This window comes from Hirundo rustica, chromosome 12 (genome assembly GCF_015227805.2).
Source record: "Hirundo rustica isolate bHirRus1 chromosome 12, bHirRus1.pri.v3, whole genome shotgun sequence".
Taxonomy (NCBI): domain Eukaryota; kingdom Metazoa; phylum Chordata; class Aves; order Passeriformes; family Hirundinidae; genus Hirundo; species Hirundo rustica.
In genome coordinates this window covers 17,478,219-17,501,748 of record NC_053461.1, presented here as the reverse complement: position 1 = coordinate 17,501,748, position 23,530 = coordinate 17,478,219, and the positions used below count along the sequence as shown (strand labels likewise).

Below are 23,530 nucleotides of genomic sequence, written 5' to 3'. Positions count from 1 at the left end.
GTGCCAGCACTCGGCTCCGAGGACGTGAAGCCCCGGCAGACCCGTCACTCCTTCCCGGCCAAGGTCCCGCCGTGAGGCAAAGAGCAGAGAAGAGGCTCTAGCCCAGCTCCCTCTACTAACTGGGAAAGATTTCAGTTCACAGAAAACACTTTTTCCTTCCATTTTCAAAGCTGAAACATTTAAACGTAGTCCTAGAACACAAAAAGCTTGTAGGTAGTTTCATCATCGGTTTGTTGTGCGATCTCGGGCAGATGGGTGAGGCAATCACACCTGAGCTTGTTCATTAATGAAACATAAATGATAATTACTCCTTGTAAGGCATTTGACACACCTTGTAATAAAAATGTACACAGGATGATTTCATTTTGTGTCAGTTCCCAGCCTGCTTGCAGAGTATTCACTGAGACCCAACAATAAGAACAATCACCTTGTTGCGGAAGATGTGGTGGTTTAAACATCTAACTAAAGAACAATGAGAAACTGTTTTACAATCCAGGCCTTTTTTTTTTTTTTTTTCCTTGCACTAAACTTACACAAAGCCTTGTTAAGATTTACATTTTAGATTTAAAAACATACTTTTTGAGAGTTGTAGGCTGTCCAACTCCTAGGCAAGGATCAATAATTAAAATTATTTGTGGTGTAAGGCCAGCAGCTACTTCTGCTCTCAGTAATGAAGCTTAGATTAGGTATCTAGAGATCCCTGACCCAGTTTGACTTAAAGCAGTTTCCCTTCACTGATGTGTGACAGCAATTCGTAAGGTATTTCCACCCAGTTTGAACTAAAATTGATTGTTGTGCTTTAAAACAATCTGTAGCAATTCAATACAGCATTCAAGCAAGCGAGATGCAGCAGAATCCAGTGAGAACAATAAGAAAATGAGAACAATCTTGTACTTCAGGACCCTCTTAGGTCTTCAGAAAATATTGTACATCGATACACATCAAAGGATTTACAAAAGGAGCATAGAGATTGCGTTTGGTTTGTTTAAATTTATAGCTGCAGAAACCTGAGTATGGTACAATAACTTGACACTAAAAATCATGGATCTCTGACCCATCCAGAGAAAGAAAGTTGTTGTTTTTTGTTTTTTTTTTTTTTTCTTTGAAGTATATCACAGCCATCTCGAGACAAACTATGTTTCTCCTCTGAGAAAATGACTAAAAATCTTTATTGTGCTTTTAAAAAATCTGGAAGACTTGGGAGTATTGAAAGATGAGAACAGCTCACACACAGTGCCTTAAAAAAAGAGGCTGAAAACAGAAAAATGGTGTTTGTGGGAGTTGGTGTCTCTTTTGAAAGACTACCCATGGGAGTTATAAAAATCCCAAGGAATAGTCAGATGTGACAAACATTCCAGGTTTTACCCGGCCCAGCCCCTGACCCCAGCAAGTCCCCACCGATTGTCTCCTGTAAATCCAAGAGCCCGTGGCAAACTGGCTGGCACAGTTCTCTTTCCAAGCTGCATTTCACACCTCCCTCCCAGTAAATCCTGAGACACGAGCTTCCTGACATCACTCCACAAGCTATGAGACCGGTCAAGACTAAAACCAGCCTTGTTTTCTCACCTGGAGCCTCGGGTGTGAGGAACCACGGTGCCCTTTGGAAGTGCTGAGCAGAATGGGAAGATCTTTCCTCAAAGGTGTGAACCCTGAGGAGGCACCTGCTGTGCACAGTTCTAACCCTCACAGGAGGGAATCAACATTTTCAGGAGGATTCAGGAAAAGATGCATCTACACGAACAGGTCTTCAAAATAAAGAGCTGTGTCATTATTTCAGTATTAATTACCAAAACTATACATTCACACTTTGGGCTATAGGTTTCACAAAGTAACAGCAGCAATTAAGGAACATTTACAGAAATGTGAAAGTCAAATCAAAATACTTTGCCTCCAAAAGGAAAACATTAACAAAGCGCTTTGTTCATCTTCAATGCCGAGTCTCATTTTGGTGTTTTGTCTCCATTTTCATTTCAAAGGAAGTGTTGACAGTTTGGTTTGTATTCTGATCCAGAATGAAAGCAAACTTTCCCAACATTACTGTGTCTTTTGAAGCTCAGATAGCAATTAATTATCTCGTGCCAGCGCCTGATCCCAGCACACACAAGCACTTGCCCCAGACAAGTGGGGGAACGTTTCCAACCTCTGCAAGGATGATCCTAGTGACTGTCCCATCCCATCTGACCTCTGGAGGGGTGCTCACAATTTCCTACCACCACATTTTATTGTACCTGATGGAGAGGACAAAAAGATTCTCTGACAGTCGATAAAGTGTCAAGATTTATTTTTTCCAGGTAGTGGTATTTTATTCCCAGCTTGGGAAATGTCTCTCCTCCCCACAGCAATACTGGCTGGAGCCACGTTTGCCACTTTGGATCACCGAGCAGTGTGACAGTGAGCGTGTAACACGCCCCACACACTCACAGCCTTCCCAGAACCCACACACAGGCTGCTGTTTTACAGCTGGCCCACCTCTGCCCACCCATGTCAGTGACAGCCTTATTCTAATTTCGACTTCAGAGAGCTGAGGCTGAGCCCAACCCGTCACCCAGCTGGGAACGGTGTCAGCACCAGGGTTTGGCTGAAGAGACAGCCCAGGAGCTTCTGTCACACAGAGATGTCACAAGCAAGGACAGCACAGCAGTGACCGTACAAGAATGTCAAAAAATGCATACAAGGAGGAGGGAGGGGAAATGATGCTAAATGACCTCCAAGGAGTGAAACATAACGGAGAAACAGTAAAGAGTAAAAGATAAAACTCCAGTTTCCTTGGAGAGAAGGTTCTGATCTATGCTCACCGTAACACAACGGGAGCTGCAGCATGACACACGAGCACTTTGGGGAAAGTTAAATGCGTTTGTCTCTTTATATCCAATATCAGACTCCTGACTACAGTAAAACTGTAAAAGAGGAACATTTATCTGTGTTCCCTGCTGTCAAACCCTGTGTACACACACGATAAAATCACACCTACAAAACTCTATCCCGACCAGACCAGCACAAAATCTTGTATTTAAAAGAAAGCCAACAAATTACAGAGCTTGCTGAAAATGTCATTTATTTGTATTGTACAGCTAAAGGATCGTCCTCAACCCAGAAATGCACTGCTCAGCCTCCTTGGGAGCTGTAACAATCAGTGCACTTGTCAAAGAAAAATCCACAAGCAATTCAGTGACAGAGAAAAGGGACATTTTTTACACACACACGCACACACATGAGCAGTTTCCTTCCCCTGTAAGCAAAATGCTGGTGAGCTCGATCCCTTATACCATTGGAAATAACTAAAAACACAGGAGAGGAAGGGGAAATGAGGACATAAAGTCTTTGTAAGTATTTACACATCCCATTATTAAGATAAATGAAGGCTAATTAACATGGAATTAGCCACAAGTATGAAATACGAAATGAATTAAAACTGGTTTCAAAGATGAATATTACAATCAACTACTGTTAAAACTAAAATATAACATGGTCTTGGAAGCTGTAGTGAAATATAAATTAAGAATTCTAACAACAACAAAAAACAAAGTTACATAATTGTTTTAAAACACTTTGGAGAGCTCAAATTATTGCTATTTTTCCTCAGAAAAAGCCCCAGCAGGGGGGAAAACCTCCCCCAATTTTCCTGCCAGCTGATATTATATTAACAAGAGTCTTCATGTTAAAGCAAATACTTCATATATTTAATAGCTGTTGAGAACATAACTCAGTTCTTTCTAAACACAACGTAGCACCTCCTGTGAACATAAAAAGCACTGCTTTAATCTCTAATCAGTTCATATGCAATAATGCCTTTGTTTTGTAATGAATTCCACTCCTTCATTTGAATGTGCCCATAGTTGCAGGGTTCTGCTGAATCACAGCTTACACAACCACAGCCTCCGAGACTCCAGAGCCTCAGCACTGGGGCTGCAACTGTCTGGGCAGCAAGACTTTGCTCTGCAGCCTTCTGTGGCTTGGAGACACCATGGAAATCAGGAATTCAGCCTGCCCAGCATGCAGCTCCACCAGCCTCCTTAGACCCGTGTCAGCTTTACCCTGATACTTGAAAATAAAGACCAAAAGCAAGCTAATACTTTATACAAGCTCTCAGAACTGCTGGCCTAAAGGTTTACCTGTCATACATTGTTTTAAACTTTTTAAATCAGCAGCTTTACCTTCTTTTCTCTGCCTTCTGGTTCTGAAATCTTCAATGCTCATTTGGGTTACATTTCAAACTTGTCTCAGTAAGTAGAAGTGTACTCTTGTTTAAATTGGCAACTGAAACTTCAGCTGAAATAGAAAATCCTAAGGCAATTTGGAAAGGCATCTCTGCTCAAGTTTAAATGACTTACTGGGTCCCAGGCTTTCAATCACCACGGTCAAGCTGCCTCTGTCCTTCAGATGTCAATTTACACTCAAGTGGCAAACACTGCGAGATAAGGGCTGGACTCAAAACACATTGTTTAATCAAACTGTGATTAGGATTTGCAGCAGGGGGGCAAACAGGGTTTCTGTTCCTGTCATGCTGGAAGGTTTGGAAGTTCTGCTGTCCCTTGCTCCAAGTCCCTGTCCCACCACTCCCTTGCCTGCAGCCCTGCTCTCTCTGCCAGACTGTGTCACAGACACTCTCACGCTCCAGGGTTTGGGAAGAGCTTCTTGAAACTCCATCCCGTGCACAGGCTCTTATCTGGCAGCCTGGTCATGTTTTCCCTCCTCTCAGGAACTGCCACACAAGGAGAGAAATGTGCGAGATAAAAGGGAAGCTCCTGGAGTCTGTTTTCTTATGAAACCCTGCATTATTCCTGACTGGATAGGGGAGAAAGCCCTAAGCTGCAACTCCTCACAAATCCTGTTTTAACTTTGGGAACACCTTTCCCTCATCCACAGTCCCCAACCTCGTCTCTCTAAGAAATGTATGATACATGTACAGAGTATCCCATCTGTGCCAGTTTTTCCTCTCATTAGGGGAAGGCTTCATTATCTCACCCTGCTCACCTCACTCCTACTTTGCCTGTTAGATACAAAAGTGAGCAGTTCCGAGTCACGGCTGATGTCTTCTGCTGAACAGACTTGAAAAGTGAGATCATTTTCTCTGCTGCTTCCTTGAAGCACTCCTACACACACCCTTGGGGCTTACACCTAGAAAATGCCCTCTGGGAGTCTGCTCCTGGATCACTGCTCTTTAGGAGTGAGTCTGCTCTTGGATCGCTGCTCTGTAGGAGTGTCCTCACTTCCAGTTCCCCAGGGAATGCTCCCAAGCACCTTTCAGCTACTGCAATTTAAATAAGCTCTTTGTGCATATCACGAGATGATGATCATGCTTTGGAATTTAAGCCAAATGAAGTATTTTAAATAAACATCAAAGCCATTTTGTATCCTCTTCCACTTTGAGGCTATTCATTACGATCCCACCATAAAGATCTCAACTTCCCCATCCCTGGAAGTGTTCAAGGCCAGGTTGGACAGGTCTGGAGTAAACTGGTCTAGTGGAAGGTGTCCTGGCCCATGGCAGGGTGTGGAACAAGATATCCATGATGGTCCCTTCCAACCCAAACCATTCTAGAATTCTGTGGTTCTGTGATCCCAGAAATGGAAGTGCCAGGCAGAAATACATTTCTGTGCAGGAGAAGGGAGTGAGGGGCAGCACTGGCCATCTCCCAAGGCAGGGATGGAAAACTGGCAGCGGAATATTGCTGTTACTGTGCAGGGAATAGCACTTAAAGAGGAAAATGGATCAACAGTACCTGGGTTTGTACTCTTCATTGACAAAAGTCTTGGACTGTGCCTAATACAACTCACATTACCAAGCCAGAGAGTACCTTCCTAAACTGTAAGGGACTGGGGAGGCAGGCCACAGCTGTACTCCACGAAGAAAGGATTCTCCTGCTGTTCTCAGCAACAACCTCATTAGGCTTCTAGGATTTCCTGCTTCTTGTAATTTCAAGGGTTATTAGAAAATGAAGTATTTTAATTCTGGGTTTCAATAAAAGAGTTCATATTCTTCCTTTATATCCTTCATGAAATGCAGTACAAGACTTAAAACTTCCGTGTAAGAAGAGAACTACAGCTAGTATCTGTGGTTGGCCCCCAAGTACACAATGACACGATTTTCATACACCTTCTTCATAGTTTTCTCAATTTGCTTCAAAAATACTTGTGGAATTCTCCCACACAAAGTGTGCACTGTATCCAGAAACTTCGACTGCAGAGGGTAGTACAAGGACTGGAAGAGATTGTCTTCAAATGGAAACTAAGGAAAAGAAAAAAAAAGAATTTTTAGTTTTCACTGGTTGTGGAATCTGTAAGAGAAAACCTTCCACAGGTAGGGAATGTCTTGTCCCTCACCTGCCAAGTGCCACCAACCCCATCACTTCACACCCTGCCTGCCTGAGAGTGTGCACTGGCAGGAACTTTATTAATGTAAGGAAACTTTATTAATGTAAGGGTTTTGGCAAGCAGAGCTGTGCACACATCCCAAGTGGAAACAGGCATCTGTGTCTGTAGACAAGCTTCTGCCCTCCATGTGCCTGGAGGCTTGAGGTGCTGAGGGAGGACAAACTTTCCCTGGGAATTTATGGACCAGAGCTGCAGCCCCAGCATGACAAACTCCACTCCAGCATCTTTTTTCTACCTTCAGTATTACAGAAAAGCAGTTTATCAGCCTTTTTGATTACTGTAACACAAAGGTGAAACACTTAAACCACCTCAAACGCACGAGAGGCCGAAACAACCACATTCCTTTTCGTCTGGTGGGTTTTATACCAACACAACTTCCCAGGCTGATCCCCAGCAGAGCAATCCAAGTGAAGCAGGAATCCACCCCGGGACACGACGAGCACTTACATCCCGGATCACCTCGTAGAGGGCCTTGAAGGTGGGCTGCTTGTCATCGTGGAACACTCCTCTGTTGCCGTGCAGGATGGAGACCCCCTCCTCCTCCGCCCCCCTGCAGTTGCTGCCGTACATGCAGTGGTCGGGCCGGTAGTTCCACTGGCAGGGGAACACGTACAGACACTCTGCCCACGCCAGCAGGGCACGGGGAAGGAGAGGAGACGTGTCAGACAAGAGGTACAACAAATTAAACCAGCCTGGGGCTGTTGATCAGGGAATATTCAGTTACATCTTTTGCAAGCGTCCCCGACAGAGACGCCTCCCTCCCTGGTGGGTGACCACGCTCCCCAGCTGCTGGTCCTGAACAGACAGGAGGAGACAAAATCTGGGACCCAGCACAACCCAAGGGAGCCCTTCAGAAAGCTGAAGAGGAAGAATCAAACCAGAGAGTACACAGCAGGTGGCACTGTCCAGCGCCTTCTGCCATAGGAAGGAGTTTTTGGAGTGACAGGAACGACAGGGGAAGCACACAGAGTTAGGAAAAATCCCAACTCCTCCTGGAGCCAGCATAGGAAAACTCACAGAGTATATCCAGTGTTTGCTGCTGAAGCTGTCACAGAGGTCACGACAATTTGTTACACAGCAGAGCATAAGGGGTGGTGTATTTTATCCACAGCCCTCCAAAGAGTCAACATCCATTAATTTCACAGGTCTAGGTTATTTAGAGATGAGCCTAATTTCTCAAAAAGGCCCATAATTCCCTTTCTCCTGGTGATTTTTTTTTTTTTAAACTCTGTGCACACAGTGCTTGCAATCTGCTTGTCATAAATCACTCCAGCCCCTGCAACCTTTCTGCCTCGGCCCTGGGGAACAATCAATCAGGGCTGGTGCCAGCAGAGCATGGCAGAAGCACTGAAGATTGAATTCTTCCCTTGGCTTTTCCCAGCTTCCTGGGAAGCCTGCAGCTGGTGCCGTGTGATTCTTGAAAAGCAGGAGAAAAACTTTCTGACCTTTTCTTCCCCTAAGGCCTCTCAAGCAGAGTTCTCCAGGAAGGAAGAGCAGTCTTTGGAGAGAGGCAAAGGCAGCAGCTCCTCAGGCCTGGGTAACAGCTCTCTGTGCTTTTAACCCACATCTGTAAAAAGGCACCTGCAGCAGTCTTGGCCAATTCTCAACAATCCGGACCTTAAGACCCCAGAAAGCCCAGTTTTCTGTGTTAATTGTATGCAGTTCTTTTGTTTTCTTTTCTTGAGCAGTCTGATATTATGCAATTCATAAAAATCCTTTACCAGCTCCGAGGAAAGGACACACTGAGGAGCAGAAGAGTCCCCACACGTGGCTTTTAGAGAGAACACTCATCACAATATTGAAGTATTTTTGCAACCTTTAGTTTTTTGCTGCACGCCTCAGTGAACAGCTTGTGTCTGACTTCACAACTAATCTGGCTCCATCTTCTTCTTTCTCCAGGAGACCACACTCCCATAACATTTGTTTCTTTTTGGATATTGATTCTATTTTTCCCTAGGACTGGGGGTAATCTGTGGTGTCCCAGTGACACTGATGTTTGACATCTGTCTGCAATAAACACATGTTTGCTGTTTGCTTTGCTTCTCCTCACTCCAGCAGTCTGCCTGGATTTGGGTATATCCAATTACCTACCATGGGAGTCCTTAGAGAAAAAGAAAAGGGAGCAGAATAAAGAAGGATAATTCCAAACTTGTTTTACTCTTAAGATCACTGGAGGTGACGAGGTCACATAGGAAACCAGCAGAAGCAGTAGGGATGGATACTCAGCATCCAGTTAGAAGCATAAAATAAGGTTCTCAGCTTCTCTGGGAAGCGTGTGCTATGCTCCAGTGTTTAAATCCCTGCATTTCTCACCAGCAGGACGTCGATGACATCATCTGATGCCTGCTGAGGCTGGGTCACTCAGCTCAGAGGCTGGAAGCTGCTTTAGATGAGACATTCCAATGGCTGTGTGCACTTTCTGCCTATATCAGCTTTGTTACTTATTTGCATAAGTATCACAAGCCAGCTGAATTTCAGAAAATGGGGCTTAGCTTTGCAGAAAGTCTGGCACTTTCACATTCAGATAAATATCTGAAACAGAAACATTTTTGCAGCTACACCCTGGTCCAGTGACACCCTGAAGCACACAGATGACATGAACTTCATCCCTTCACTTCATTAATTTTATACCTCAATATTTTCTCAAATCTCCAGAAAACAGATTTACATATTCAATGGAACCAAGTCCAAGCCCCATTACCTGCAGCAACATCAGAAATATTTTCATAGGTCATAAATCCTTTGAGGATGCAGTTACACAGTAACTCCACATCAGAGTATTTATGCATATTAGAAATAAAAAATAGCAGTTTAAAAAAGAAATCAAGCTCAAGGTATTTTCTCAACATAGAGAACGATGACTCTGAGAATCATTCCTTACCTGGGTTAAAGTAAAAAATGATATTTAGCAAATCCTGGTCTCCCCACGTGATGTAATTTTTGTACTTCTGGTACAAGGGATATAACATTTCCTCCCAAGTCAAGCCACCTGGTACCAAGCTGTTCTGCAGGGCAGGAAAACAGAAGCAAGGGGTTAATATCATCATCAGTGCTGAGGCATCTGACTCAAATCTCTAAGTTCTGCTAAGCCATGCTGGACACCCAGGTGAAAAATGAAAAACTGCCAGGAAATGTTAGACCTGGACAGGGCTGTAACAGCAGAATCCACTGTGTTTATCTAAACAGGAAAACAAAGTCTCCCAGGCCCAGCTCTGATGCCAGCTCCTGCTATTCACTATCTTCCTATTCCAAGTAACACGAGGGGAAAAAAGCGAAAAAGTGGCAAGTTGAAAACCAAGATATAAAAGCAAGGAAAATTACAGACTAAAGATCATCTTCCCTGGGAATTACTGTAGTAAGAGGAATGTTTGGGCTTTTTTTTTTTCCCTCCAGCTGTTCCTTAACAATGCAGGGAAACCCCCGGCATTGCCTGAGGAGCCACCTGGGGTAAGCAAAGTTTTAGTGATTACAGAATATGTGCTCAACGACACAGATCTGTGAAAATGTTCCCTTCTCACTTACACCAGTTCACAGAGTCACTCATCTGCAGCAGGATGCAAAAGTCTATTCACAACAGATTCAAAAATCACCAGTTCCTCTGGGCATTCACATCAAGCTTTCCAATTTTAAAAACAACACAGCGACTACACTGAAGATCTTCGAGTTTGTTCTTTCACGTATCTTTTCAGGGAAATGTAAGAAGTTGGGGAAGCCATTTTTAACACTGCTACCAGACTGCTTCAGCTGCAAATTCTCACTGCTCCAGCCTCGAGGAAATTTCATTTATTTTAATAACCGCATTCACAACAGCTTTTAGTATTCGACTATACACATCCCGTATTTCTCTGACTCTCTGTATTACGAACCTGATGCAATTTTACGCTCGGCTTTCCCAGATGTGAAAAACACACCCTGAGTGCCAACCCTGAGCTTCCTGTTCTCACCTTGAACTGAGTGCTGCGGATCCGTGTCAAATTCATCAGCATCACGCCGGAGTTGACGCCGGTGGCGCCGTAGTAAGGGTGACGGGCGAAGCGGCTGTACCAGCCGATCTTGGGGATCTCGTGCTCGGGGGCCATGGCAGCCAGCTGGGTGGAGTTGAACTCTCGCAGGAGGTGCCAGATGTCATCGATGGGCCTCAGGAAGAGCACATCAGTGTCCACGTACAGCAGGGAATCCACATCCTTTAAAATCACCTTCGGGGTTTGCGCAGCGGGATGGAAAACAAACCGGAGAGACGGCAAACACGGAGATTGTCAGCAAAAGGCACTTTTACTTTAAACTGATAATTTGGAGGTTATTGATTTATCAGCTAAACGTAATTACACAGAGGAGCAACAGTTATCAGATTAGGGGCTCGTTGCTTGCTCTGGGTTTTTTTTCAGAACTGCACAATAAAACAGCTACCAGAGCACCGAGGTTGCAGTAACCTCCTTATGAGGCAGCAATTCCCCAAGCTCCCAAAAATATCTACAAGGACTACTTAGTACCTATTCAGAAATTACATGCAAATAATATGAATGTACAGAGCTATTTTCAAGATCTATAAGGGGTGAAGCATACAGTGTTCTCCACTGGCAGAAAGGGTAACCCAGGAGACCAGAATATTTAGATTTACCTTCATATATAATTAATATATGCAGCTGTTTCACATTAATTAAGACAACCCCATTGATTACCAACGTAAGTGCATTCCCCTGAAGAACAAAATTGGGTTGTTAAACAGAAACATCACATTAAAACCTATCGGGTCGTACTCTGAGCTCTGTTACCAGGTCCTGTGAGAGGAACAACGACGGTACCCTCGGTCAGGTCAGGGTGTAAACTGCAGATTAGAGCCAGGACATTTCACAGGTTCCCCCTTGTGGCTGCCCAAATCCTAACACACTCCTTCATTAATATCCACGGTGGGACAAAGGACCTGGTGCTTCAGTTTTTGTAAAGTAATAAAGATCATTACCTACAGCAGACCACCACTTGCAAATGCAGTTTTGTCGCTCTTCTTCATTATTTGCTAAAACTGTCCAAAATTTCCTGAAGGACTGAAATTTTCTTACTTCGGTCTAGCCAAAAACGCTACTTACTTCTCTCTCTTTCTTTGAAAATCAAACCCAAAAGGCTTTGGATTTTCACCATGTGGAACACAACAATCACTCTCTCATCCAACTGCAATGACATTCATGAAAAACTGCCCTATTTATGCAGGTTAGAAGAAATTTTACTAAAGAAATTGGGTTTTACGTAAATTCTAATGTATTGTGACTGAGGACTGCCTGTGAAATAGAGTGAACCAACATTAGGATTTTCAACAAGTGGGTGAAAAATATCACCTCTAAGCATGCTCAACAGGAATCCACTCAGATGCCAAATCCGTGAGTAAAGACTTAAATGAGATTTTTCACCTGACTGAACACTTTGGGATTCAGACTGACATTTAGTCAAGTTTAACAAATCCCTGACCTGTATTTCTGACAGGATAACTACATGTTCTTCCTACAGAACAGGGCAAGCAGGAGAAGGAACTGTCTCTGCATTTTAAACAAAACTTATGCTTACAACAAACTCTAAGTAAACACATTCAACACAATCCAGATCTCTCTGCTGGATTATAGCAATACAGCGCTTTCCCACAAAAATCCCACGAACCTGCCTGTGCAGGTATCAGTAAGTAAGTGACAAAACCAGTTCAATACTACACTAAGAGCACAAAGTAAATATTTGCAGATGTTACGTATCCTCAAGTCCAGTACTAAAAAAACAAACCAATAAAAAAAGACAGCTACTGTAAGAATAAAATAAAATCAATAGCAGAAAGACAGTCTGAAAGGAAGAAAAGTTTTAAGTTTAATGATAGCCTGGGTATTGTGTATTAATTACTCTGCAGCACCTAGGAGCCCTGATTCATAGGGACCTGCTGTATGAAGTCACATAAAATCAAAAGACATTAAAAAGAGAAAAATCACCCCCAAATTTAGTCTGACACAGGAGGTAGCACTGGAATACAAGCAGAGCAGAAGCTATTAGATCTTTGCCTGTAGATCCACAGCACGCTGCAGACCATGAAAGATTTTTAAGGGGGATTTTAAAGATTTTTGAGGCATTTTCCAGCAAGAAAAACTTACCCCAGTTCAGGGGAAAGTTTAACAGGGGCCTACAGACCCTCCTCACCCTTCCCAAGCAGAAGTGACAGCCTGGCCAGGAGTGACAGCAGAAATAGAATCTTTCAGCAGCTTTCAACACACAAATAAATTAAAATCTGTGGATGTCTATGGACTATAATAATTTTCCTACAGATTCAAGCAGGTATTTCAGTTCTTTGTGCGGTGCCTACCAGCACCTGACCCCACCTTTTACTCCTCCTCTCAGGACTCACATGCTCTCCCCTTTCTGCTGGTTAAAAGATTCCTCTTTCTCCCGTGTCCAAGGTGTTGCCCTGCAGTGACACCCAGCTGGCTAAAAAAAGAGCTGTGCTACCTCCTTTGAGCCCTTCCCACTTTCATATGTTGAGTGTTAAGACTCCTTTAAAAGCTGCAGATGTCAGTTTGAATTGCTCACAACTCTCCTGGCTGTGCCTTGGGTAGGGGGGGATTTAATTTCACCAACTGCAGCTGTAGGAGCTCCTCACAGAGCAGGAACCTGCTGACACGCAGTGACCTGGAGCAGGAGCTTTGCCAGGCTGTGTCTGGAGGTCTGAGCTCACACAAACCATGCAGACACACCTGGCAGCCCGGGATTTTGGAAAGGGATGGCCATAAACAGAGCTTGCTCTGCTTGTCTTCCTCTTGCTCTGCAGGCACTTACAGCTTGAAAGTGTGATTTTTTTTCCCCTTTTTTCTGCAGCTATACAGAGTATTCTTAGTAAATCTGTCAAAAAGTTCTGCACAGAGCTGGCTATATTTAGCCTGTCACTTCACTTAAATACTCAATTATCTTTAATTTGATTTCACAACTTCTGTCTCCATAGATTCTCCCTGTGTTAGCGAGGTTGGCAAGGAACACCACACTCCTGAGTAAACACACGCTGGTGTACTGTGAAGCTGGGCTACCTAAGGGTTTGTGAGGGCTCATGTGGCAGCTTAGCACAGCTTCATCCAAAATTAGGGACAAATCACTAAGCTTGATGCTAGAGTAACAGTGCCACAAAGTTGAGTTACTAAACCTCATTGTAGTAAGAGATTAACTCAAGTTACAGCAGAGGCTTTTGTCTAGATAAGGCCCTGGCATCTATTCCCACTGGGCTGGATACTTGAGCATCCCTCAAGAGGAAAGCTGTAACACAGGGATGTTGCTAATCTATATTAAAAGCTCTTAAGTAGATTAAGTGTTTTGGGAAGGGCTCTAAATGTTCATCCAAAAATCATCCAAAAATCCCTTAAGCACTTCAGGATACTTTAGCTGATTGTTTTCAGAGCTCCAGAAGAGCAGCACAGAGACAGCTGCAGCCGGCCCTGAGGGACCAACATCCCTGGGAGCAGAGGATGTTCCTCACCTGCTCTCTTAACACCCATGTCAGGAGCACAAACTGGTTCCCAGTGACTGCTGAGAGCACTGCCCTCCTAGTTTCATTTAAAGTTTCATTCTGTGCTTACAAAAAGATCGACATCTTCCTCCCCGTGTCTCTGCAAATGCCCTGGATGGTTTTACTGCAGCAGAGTGCAGCAAGAGATTGACTTGTGAGATCACACAGATGCTCCATCTACATCCCTCGCATCTAAGCGGCAAATGTGATCAGATGGCTCAGAATGCCTCTGAAAATGCAGGATTCCTTAATACTTTAGCATCCTGAGTAGAGTCAACAAGTTGGGAGCGTGCACCTCAACCTGACAGAACAGTTCAGTACTGCAAATTGCAGGGTCACATCCCACAGCCCTGCTTTCATCGCCGGGTAAAACCACTGAAAGGTTCTTACCCAGTTTTCCCCGAACACATTCCTCAGACCCTCCTGTCCACTTTCACACGCCTGCTGGTGCTGCACAGGAGATTTCTTTGGCAGGAGAGGCACTTGTGAATCAAAGACTCGCATTCCACTCGGGCTTAGCATTATCAGGAGCAAGACAATTTGCACAACTGAGAACTAAACAGATGATAACCACTGCTCTCCTGGGGTCCTCTCTAAATCCAGGCACATTTCATGCTGCTGCAGGGAAAAACCACTCAGTATGGGGAAGGATTAAAAAACCCCAACTGATATTCTGCTGGTATTTATTAAAAATAAAAGCCAAACTAGCTCTCTAAATAGTAACACTTGGAACTCACTGCTCCCACTGTGTGCAGACAGTTCAAGTGGAATATCAGAACCCAGTTACCAAACATCAAAAATCCAACAAAATTGCTGGCATTACCCAGAAACAGCCCAAGGCTGTGTCAGCCTGTGAACTCGAGCACAAAAGCTCGAGGGTCCCACAGGACATTTGCCACCTCAGCCACGACTACAGCTTGTTTATTGTACCCACATCAACTCCGTGTCAGCTGCAACTCCTCTCGGACAGCCCCTCCTACACAAAGCCATAAAGCTCAGCCTGGCCACACACAGCATTTTGCAACTGCCCCTGCAGGAACAAGCATCTACAGTGCAAGCTGCCCCCTCATTCTGCTAATATTCCTTAAAAGAAGTTACTGGAGTGACGTGTGAGGGACAAGAAGGAATCAGTAAAAGCACTGCCCAGCCTGAAGGAATCAGCATGAACACATAACCCTTGTGTCATCAGAACAGCGAAGAGAAATGAAAGTTAACTCACTCCTATGATTAGTCTCCCCAAATGACAGAAAGTATCACAGAAGAACGGAGATTTCCGTTTACCCAGGAGATCCTGACACTCTGTATGGAACAAGCTCACGCTTAGGGATTATTTTCCAGGTAATGCAGATATTTAGTCAGGAGAGAGAGGATCCCTGCTGCAGCTGGAGTTACTTCCAGCCCATCTGGCCTTTGTGCTGCTGATAGTCCACCCCGAAATGGCAGATCAGCAGAACTGCTGACAGCACATATTTTCTCACATATGTATTCACAGGCTACGTATCTGGACATGCAGCTGTCTCCTGATTGCTTCCATCTGAGAGGGGAAAGATTTCTTTATCCCTCCCCACGACTCCTAAGACAGCGATGAAGAAATCTGGATCATGTGAATGGCTTGTCACTTCACTGGAGTCACCCCAATCAACAGCAACCCACAAGATATTTTTTGATAGATGTTCTCAGCTCCACAGAAATTGCTTTATGCAAACGTCCTTTCCATTTCTGATATGCAAAAATGGTATCAACACTTCCCTTCCCTCCAAGTTTACAACACTGAGTATAATACAACATTTCAGTGAAGTTGAAAAGTCCAGGATACACCAAGCTCTTGTATGAAATCCAACTTCAAACACACTGGAGTTATTACCTTAAGGGCAACTCTGACAGTCTTGGGAAAAAAGTAAAACTCAAGGAAAAGCGAATGCTGAGAGCATCAGTTTAAGGGCTAACATATGGAAAGGAAGATGGTGGGTAAAGAGAACACGTTGTCAAGAATGTTACTTACAAAGAGCACGCAGCATCTACCCGAAAAGATCTGCCCGGAGAGAGCTCTCACACTCCCTCTGGAGTCTGGAGAGCCTGAGAGGCTCGTGGAACCAGAAACAAATCAGAAACACACATCCTTTGTTAGCCAGGAAAAAGCCAGGCTGGATTTCTGTGTTGTTTTTTTACAGTGCCTTAAAGCACAGACTAAAATTATCTTTAAGCAGATGTTTCAGCCTGAAAGCGGTTTTAATATTAGACCAGCAAAGCTTCCTTGCTGTGGAATTAACCTTTTCCTGAAGCAACCTACTCAGAAATCCAGGTGCCTTACCGGAAGAAACAGGCGCTGGGCAGCACATGGCTTGAATAACTTTTTCCATTCCTGAGCATTTCCTACTGAGAAGGTTATTGGGTAAAAGTTGGACTCAAACTTCTTTGTATATGAGGAAGGCCACTCCTTTAACTGAAAGACACGGTGGGAGGAAATCAGACACCACAGTTATAAAATGCATGCATAAGGAATTTATAACTGTGCACAGTAAACAACGTGCCCAGCTGCTACTTGTTGATGTCAACGTCACTCTTCTCAGAGATTTACAACTTGTAACTAACTCATTTATTTATTTACCAAATGACAAAGAAACTCACCTTCTTCTCAAATCCAGGCTTAAGGGAATCCTCGGCAAAGATGTGGAAGCAGAGCCTCCTGTTGCTGAAGAGAAGCGCGGATTTCAGCATGATCAGCGTCTCCTCCAGCCGGTCCCCACATGCCACCACTGCCAGATGCATGCACTGCAAGGATGAGGGCTCCTTCGGATGTTTCTGCTCTTCAGGCTTCCTGGAAAATCAGGGATAGGCATGTAAAAAATTACTGAGGTAGACATGAAAAGAATCCCTTTTTAACAGGCAGCAGGGTTGTTGGGTTTTTTTCTTCACCATTTTGTAAGAGACCAGGGGGTTTTCTGGTTAGATATTTACAGAACAAGCAAATAGCATGGTAATTTCTGTCCATGGTACAGATCAATAGTGATAAAATTAGAGCATAAAGAAAAAGGCTATTTTCTGTTATTCCTACGTTTGTGGGTTTGCAAAAATCACCGCGCTACAGACACGGTTAAAGCCAATTTCACACAGCACTTTAAACCAGACAACAGGTCTTTCCCCAGCCCAGAGATCAGTGAGCCAGAACAGAGTTACAACCACCCAGCCAACTTTCTAACACAATGCAGATCCCACAACTGCATCCAGCAACTTCATTTCCAAGCCCATAATGGCTAGACTGGAAGAAGACATCCATACTTTATAAAAAAACAAACAAACCAACACTCCATCCATATGTAAACTGTTCTAACAGTTAATTAATTTTGCTATTAAAGATGCAAGCCTTAATCCCGGCCTGAAGGCACTGGCAGAGTTTCAAAGGACTGCTCTTCATTTCACCCCATGGAATCCTTGAGGTTTTGCTAAAATAGGGAATTTTGAAAACAAATATAGTCACATATCCCAGATGAATCAGACTAGAGTCCAGGGGCCAAAGTGTGGGATTTTCACTTAGCACCCACCTGTGTGGGCTTTAAATACATTTCATCCAGATATAGGGAACACAGTAAGAGGCACAATGAAGCTTCCTGCTAGCCAGAAAAATCAGGTTCTCCTGGGGAGTTGAAGACCTTTTGAAAAGAGTCTTTTAGTTCTGTGTTTAGTGTGGAGGTATGTCGTAATAAATCATATGGGACTCCATCTTCTTCATGCAGGAAAAGCCAACTCTTTATTCACATAACTTAATTTGTACAGTTTTCACAGGCCTCATGTGCAACACCAGGCAGTTTTCTTACTATTTATTTATTGGTCATAAGGTGCTTTGTATGTACGTGCTAAGATTCAGGTCGTTCACATTTTTCCTTTGTGGGTTCTCATGGAACAGATCTAATATTTTGCAGGTGCTCCTGTTTTTCACCCAGGAATAGGTTGTGGTGCTAAACTCCTCATACCCAAGATTGTTTTTGCGTGGGAACTTGCAAACTACTTAGCTGCACTTAAAAGAAGGGACAGCCTAGCTATTAATTTAACAGAGCAAGGCCTAATTTCGTATTTTATAATACCTTTCTTTTGTAACATTTTTTACCCGTCTGCAATAGAGGCAAAAATTGCATCCTCCAGGAATGCCTGCACCACGGTGTATCCACATTCCAGCACAGATGGCACTTAACCTCCATCACATGGGATGGAGCTGACCAAGCAACTAAATCCCAGGCACAAAAATCATTCCTGGAGAGTTCAAAAGGCAAATCATAGATCACTGCCTGCTCTGGACATATCTCTGAGCAGAGGACATCAATCCCAGCCCTGCTCAGCACATACAATTACACACAATTAATCACTGGAGTTAATGCTACAAACAGAAGCTCTAAATAAAGAGAAAAATGACAGTTTTAAGCCGTTATTGTTTTTTCCCAGACACTGAAGCGCTGCTCTGTGTAACAGAAGCGTTGCACCTTTCAGAGTAACCCACCTGTATGTAAAGGAACACCAGGCACTTCACTGACTATACAAAGCAGCACGTTTCATTAAGGGTTTAAAATCTTCTGCTGTAGTCTTAATTAACCCCCAATTTCATCAGTGTATAAATAATGGAATATTACACCTACGTGAAGTGGTATTTACTTTCCAACCCATTAGTGTAAAAATCGCTGAATTACTGCCGTGAATAATTAGCTGCTCCCACAGATCACCTTTTCGCCCTTCTCCCTATCTGTGTAATGCTCCTCCTTAACTGAGTCTCTAAATCAAGCCACGCACAGGCTGGGAGCTGCTTTGATGCAGCTTCTGGCAATGGAATTCACTGAGAGAGGGACTAAACCCTGCACTTTATTGTAACGTTTCAAAACCCCCCACCAAAGCACTCAGCATTCCTGGGCAGTTTTAGCCACGGTGAGCTCTGCGTTATGCAGCTGTTTTGCAGTGAAAAACCCAGAATGTGTAGACAACACTTCCTAAGGACAGACTGAGCAGAATCCTTGGTGAAAGCAGAATGCCTGGAAAGCCCACAGGAGATGAGATAATAACAGACATCCAACATAGACACCGTGGAGGGCAAAGCTGAGCCTTAGAGCTGAGGAACTGCCAACAGTGCAGGGGGTTCAACAGCCTGGGGTGGCCTGAATTGGAATAAAAATCTCAGGAAAAGGAGCTATTTGAACTACATCAGTCTTCCTCTGGGACACTGAGGGCAATAACCAGTGAGAGAAGTAGCACTGAGGTACAGAAGCATTTTGGGACACAATATTTTGCATCTTCTTTGTAAGTACGTAAAGAAGGTGAAGCTGAAAAGAAAGGTGAGCTGCAATGGGAAATAATAAAACAGTGCCACAGCAGGATGCACTTTACTGCAATTTTAACTTAGCCTTCAAAAAATAACAATTATCCAGAAGCCTGAGAAGGGGCAGGTGTAGAAGAGGCAAAGTCAAACTGCCTGGGGGGCAAACGAGCAGATGATGGCAAAGAACATCCCAGCTGCCCTTCCCTGCCCTGTTCATGCATGCACCTCATCCAGGGCAAGGAGAATGCAAGGGACAGGGAGGAACAACAGCTGCACGAAAGGACATCCCTTAAAGACGTGCAGGACACAGCCAAGTTGTCCTACCTCAAAAATGGGAACAGCTGTTACAGCTCTAAGGATTTCCTACCTCAAGAGGCTCCCGAGACATTAAAAAGCCCATAGATTCACAGAGTAATGCAATTATCGTTAGCCAATTCTTCCTAACATTTACATTCACGCCTTTAGAGTTCAACTTGTCTGTTATGAACGGTCTGTAGTTGGATTTTATAACCTAAATGAAATGTTTAAACACACTGAAGGCAATGCAGAGACCTGGGCCCTAAAGTTTAATGTATTTGACAAGAAAAAATACACAAACTAAGATTAAACACTCCAGAAGGCATCACAAAATACTTGCAGAACACATCCCCATGGAGTGGCTGCAGACTGAACTCACTAAGGTGGAGCACAATAAAATGTTTACAGCAAAGACCTTCCAACAATACAGAGCAACTCCCATCCAGTTACTCGCTCATATTTTATTTACTGAACACAATTCTTTCAGAAAGGCACTGACACATCAGGAGCAGCCTGAGTGCTCAAGCACAACAGTGTGCATTCCTAGGTCTTAAAGTTTAGATGACATGTAATTTTCTTATTAGTCACAGCCAAAGTGTCTCAAACATAATTAACTCAAAACCTGTCTAAATCAATCCAAATCCATTCAAAATAATGCATTCCCACCTCATTACAGAGGCTGCTAATCTATTCAAGCCTTCAAATTTATTCCTGAAAGATAATGCATGCAGACGCTTCCAAAATGCAACACAGTTGTTAATATTTGAAACCTTCTTCCCCTTATGATCTCATTTACTTGTGCAGCACAAACAAGGGTAGATTTAGGCGTTGTATCAAAACTGGTGATTCACTGAACAGGCTCCTTCCCTGACAGCCACCCCTGAGTCAACCTCCCGACAACAGCTCCGTCATGTGAAACACATTTTCTTGCACGCTTTGAAATACAGATGTTTTTAAATCAACCTTTCTCACTTCGCAGCAGTTGCACAAAACCAACTTTAGCTGCTGTCAATCCAAAAATGGTTGAAGTTTCAACCTTCTCCTACCAGGCAGAGAAAGGGAAAAAAAGCCACTCAAAACCAGAACGGATGTCTCTCTCTCCTTTTATGAGGTGGGCTCCTTATGAAACAAGTATGAAATACCTGGGGTTTCAGCACGTTTATCAAACTCAAGCCAAACTTGCATGTGTGTCCACGCAGGCTGCACAGAAAGAAAACGTATCTTGACAGGTTGCCACGCAAGGGACGCTTTGCATTGAAAAAGTTACTTTCAGGGAACTAAATGTGCTGGTGAAGCTTCACTTCCCCAGCCTTGCCACGCTGGTTTAATAGAGAGCATGGTTGCATCTGCCCTTCAAATGTAAAGCAATCCTCCTTCTTCTTCATAATTTCCACACATGGGTTTGGCATGCATTTAAATTCTTTATATAAAAACGTCTTAGTGAAGGCATAGGACTTGCTACTTCTAACAGGAACGAGCAATAAAAACACCATGAAAAATCAAGTTTTCAAAGCCAACCAGAAACTTACCTAGATTTGTCAAAACTATCTAATGACCAAAGCAGGACACATGAATGCCGTCGCTAACGTTTGTGAAGCACTGGCCAGCTAATGCCATGTGCCTACACTAGGCTTTATGTATATCATCTTATGTTAAAAGAATTCTGCACTTCTTAAAGCTTAAAACCTGATGTCTTCTGATATTATGTGACTACAGAAAGCAACATTACAAATCCCAGCCAAAATACAATTCACCTTCCCTGCAAGACCATGATTCTCATGAAGCAAACACAAATCCCAAGTAACGCCTTTGTTTCTGCGCTGAGCCCAAAACGTGCATCCTCTGACAAACCAACCTGACAAAACTGAATTTAAACATTTTACATTTACAGACAGAACTTCACTGAAGTTCTGTTAATCAATTCTGCAGCCTCGTGCAAGCATTACTCTGCAATCACCTCACACGATCTTAAACAGTCCCAATCAGATTTGTTATTATCCTGAATGAATCAGTTAGATAAGGTGGGAACTCTCACATCAAATTAAAAAAAAAAAATAACGTTCCTTTGCTCATAAGGAGGAACTAAAATGATAATCATAGCCTGTTTCTTACAATCTGCTTTCAGTTTAGCTTGGCTCAGGCTTTTTAAGTCCAGCAGATCCCACTACCTGATTCCTTTCCAACCAGGCAAGCATCGCCTCCACCTGAACCACTGAGGTCACACCCTCCCCACATTTTTTTATGGATACCCTCACCTTAATAAATTTTAGTAGTAGCTAACATAACACAGAACCTTTCAGCAAATGGCTGAACAGGACCCACAGAATTGTGTTTCTCAGTCATATATACTCCTGCTGGGGCAAATGGTGCAGGATGACGAGGAAAAAACCAACTACCAAGCCCCACAAACAAAATTCTGAAGAAAATGCACACTCCGAATACTAAATTCCTCCCTCTTCTTTTTTTTTTTTTTTTGCTGTTGTGCTGCAGACCTTGTAAAAAGGACTTGCAAAGTCAACAAATAATCAAGAAGTTAGAGAATGTCAGATTGTAAAACATGAAGATGCCACTGAAAAGCACGTTGAAGTGGAATGGTTGTTTACACTCTCTGGCAGTTCTATACTTTCTGGGCTCCCTCCTTCAGTGTTCTTGATTTCCATGATAATCACAGAGATATGCCTTAAAGAAAAATGACTTCAGGAGGTACAGTTGCTAATGGAAATAATCCTGCTTTAATACCAGCATTTGAATTCTGCCCATGGCCCACTCCCAGCCTCAGAAAACATCTCCTGCATTCAGTGGGGTAACAATGCTGGGGAGAAACCAACTGCTTTAATAAGTTAAGGAGTAAAAGCTCAAAAAACAGGAATAGTCCTTCATTCAGAACATCTCTGTGAAATCACCAATCAGAGACACAAAGACATACCAAGTTAATTAGATATATGAGGTCACAGTGACCATAATATAATTGGAATGCAAAGGGGAAAACAAGTCCCCCACCAACTGAAAGCTACCCTTTCTCAACTAATTAAGTTTTTTTAAAAAATCCCCTGCCTATAAGATGCTGGGAGAGGAAACACACCACACCGCAATTTAAAAACACCTTTAAAGTTCTGCTAATTTACACATAAATTGATTTACATTAAAAAAAAAAAAAAAAAAAAAACCAAAAAACACCCTTCAACCAAAAAGCTCGAAAGCTTAAAATTAGCCAGTGTGGAACGCTCCGGCACCACAGGCAATGACGCGCCGCCTTCCCTTTTCCCTGGAAAAACCGCAGAGCGCAGCTCCCGAGGTGACAGCAGCCCCTCATTCCAGAGAGCACCACAGTGCCCACGTCACCTCCGAAAGAAGGCCAGAACTAATGGAAAAGCCGCTATTCCACAGCCTGCTCCCGCAGAGGAGGGACCCCCCCGGCTCGGGCACAGGGGGAAAAAAAAAAACCTTTCGTGGCATCTCCGCCAACTACGCTGCCCCGGGGAAACACGCAGGGAAAAGTTCGTACTTGCGAACCCCAGCGGCTCGCACTGGGGTCTCTCATCACCCATCACGGGCGGGGGAAGAACATCTGGGAGAGAGAAGCGGCACCGAAGCGACACCGCCGAGGGGCCCCGCGGGGCGGGCGGGACACGCCTGGGGCCGGGCACGGCCACGGCGGCGGGGGGTTCCCGAGGGCAGGGGCCGGGGCCGGAGCCGCCCCCGTTACCTGGCGCCGCCGCCGCCCGCGGGGCTCCTCCTCGGGGGGCTCCGGCCGAGGCGCGGCGGGCGGCGGGCGGCCGCGGAGGGCGAGGGCGGCGGGGCCGCGCCGCCCGCCAGCAGATAGAGCAGCAGCAGCACGGCCAGGCACAGCAGGGCCGCCGCCACCTTGCAGGGCCGCCGCATGGCCGGCTCAGCACGGCCGCATGGCCGGGTGCGCCCCGCGGCACGGCCGGGCCAGCTGCGCCGCGCGGCAGCGTCCCGCAGGCAGCATCGCCGCGGCCCGGCCCGAGCGGGGACGTGGCCGCACGGCCCGGCCCGAGCGGGGCGGGACGGGGCGGGGC

General features: G+C 44.4%; 1 protein-coding gene across 1 annotated transcript; it reads right to left on the bottom strand.

Annotated features, from left to right (window-relative positions):
- Positions 1-3,047: 3,047 nt before the first annotated feature.
- GXYLT2 (glucoside xylosyltransferase 2) lies at positions 3,048-23,372 on the bottom strand. Its single transcript, XM_040076582.2, has 7 exons — positions 23,197-23,372; positions 16,523-16,712; positions 16,206-16,337; positions 10,320-10,571; positions 9,257-9,380; positions 6,823-6,995; positions 3,048-6,229 (listed from the first exon to the last, which is right to left on the bottom strand). The coding sequence occupies exons 1-7, from the start codon at positions 23,370-23,372 to the stop codon at positions 6,047-6,049; spliced, it is 1,230 nt and encodes a 409-aa protein (XP_039932516.1). The 3' UTR covers positions 3,048-6,046.
- Positions 23,373-23,530: the final 158 nt, after the last annotated feature.

Bases quoted from the DNA above. Each gene is read 5' to 3' on its own strand.
- GXYLT2 (XM_040076582.2), bottom strand. From the start codon at position 23,372: ATGCGGCGGCCCTGCAAGGTGGCGGCGGCCCTGCTGTGCCTGGCCGTG. The intron at 10,572-16,205 runs GTAAGGCACCTG...CAAACCCCGAAG, and splicing joins CCCAGCGCCTGTTTCTTCCG to GTGATTTTAAAGGATGTGGA. The intron at 9,381-10,319 runs GTGAGAACAGGA...CCTGCCCTGCAG, and splicing joins TCCGCAGCACTCAGTTCAAG to AACAGCTTGGTACCAGGTGG.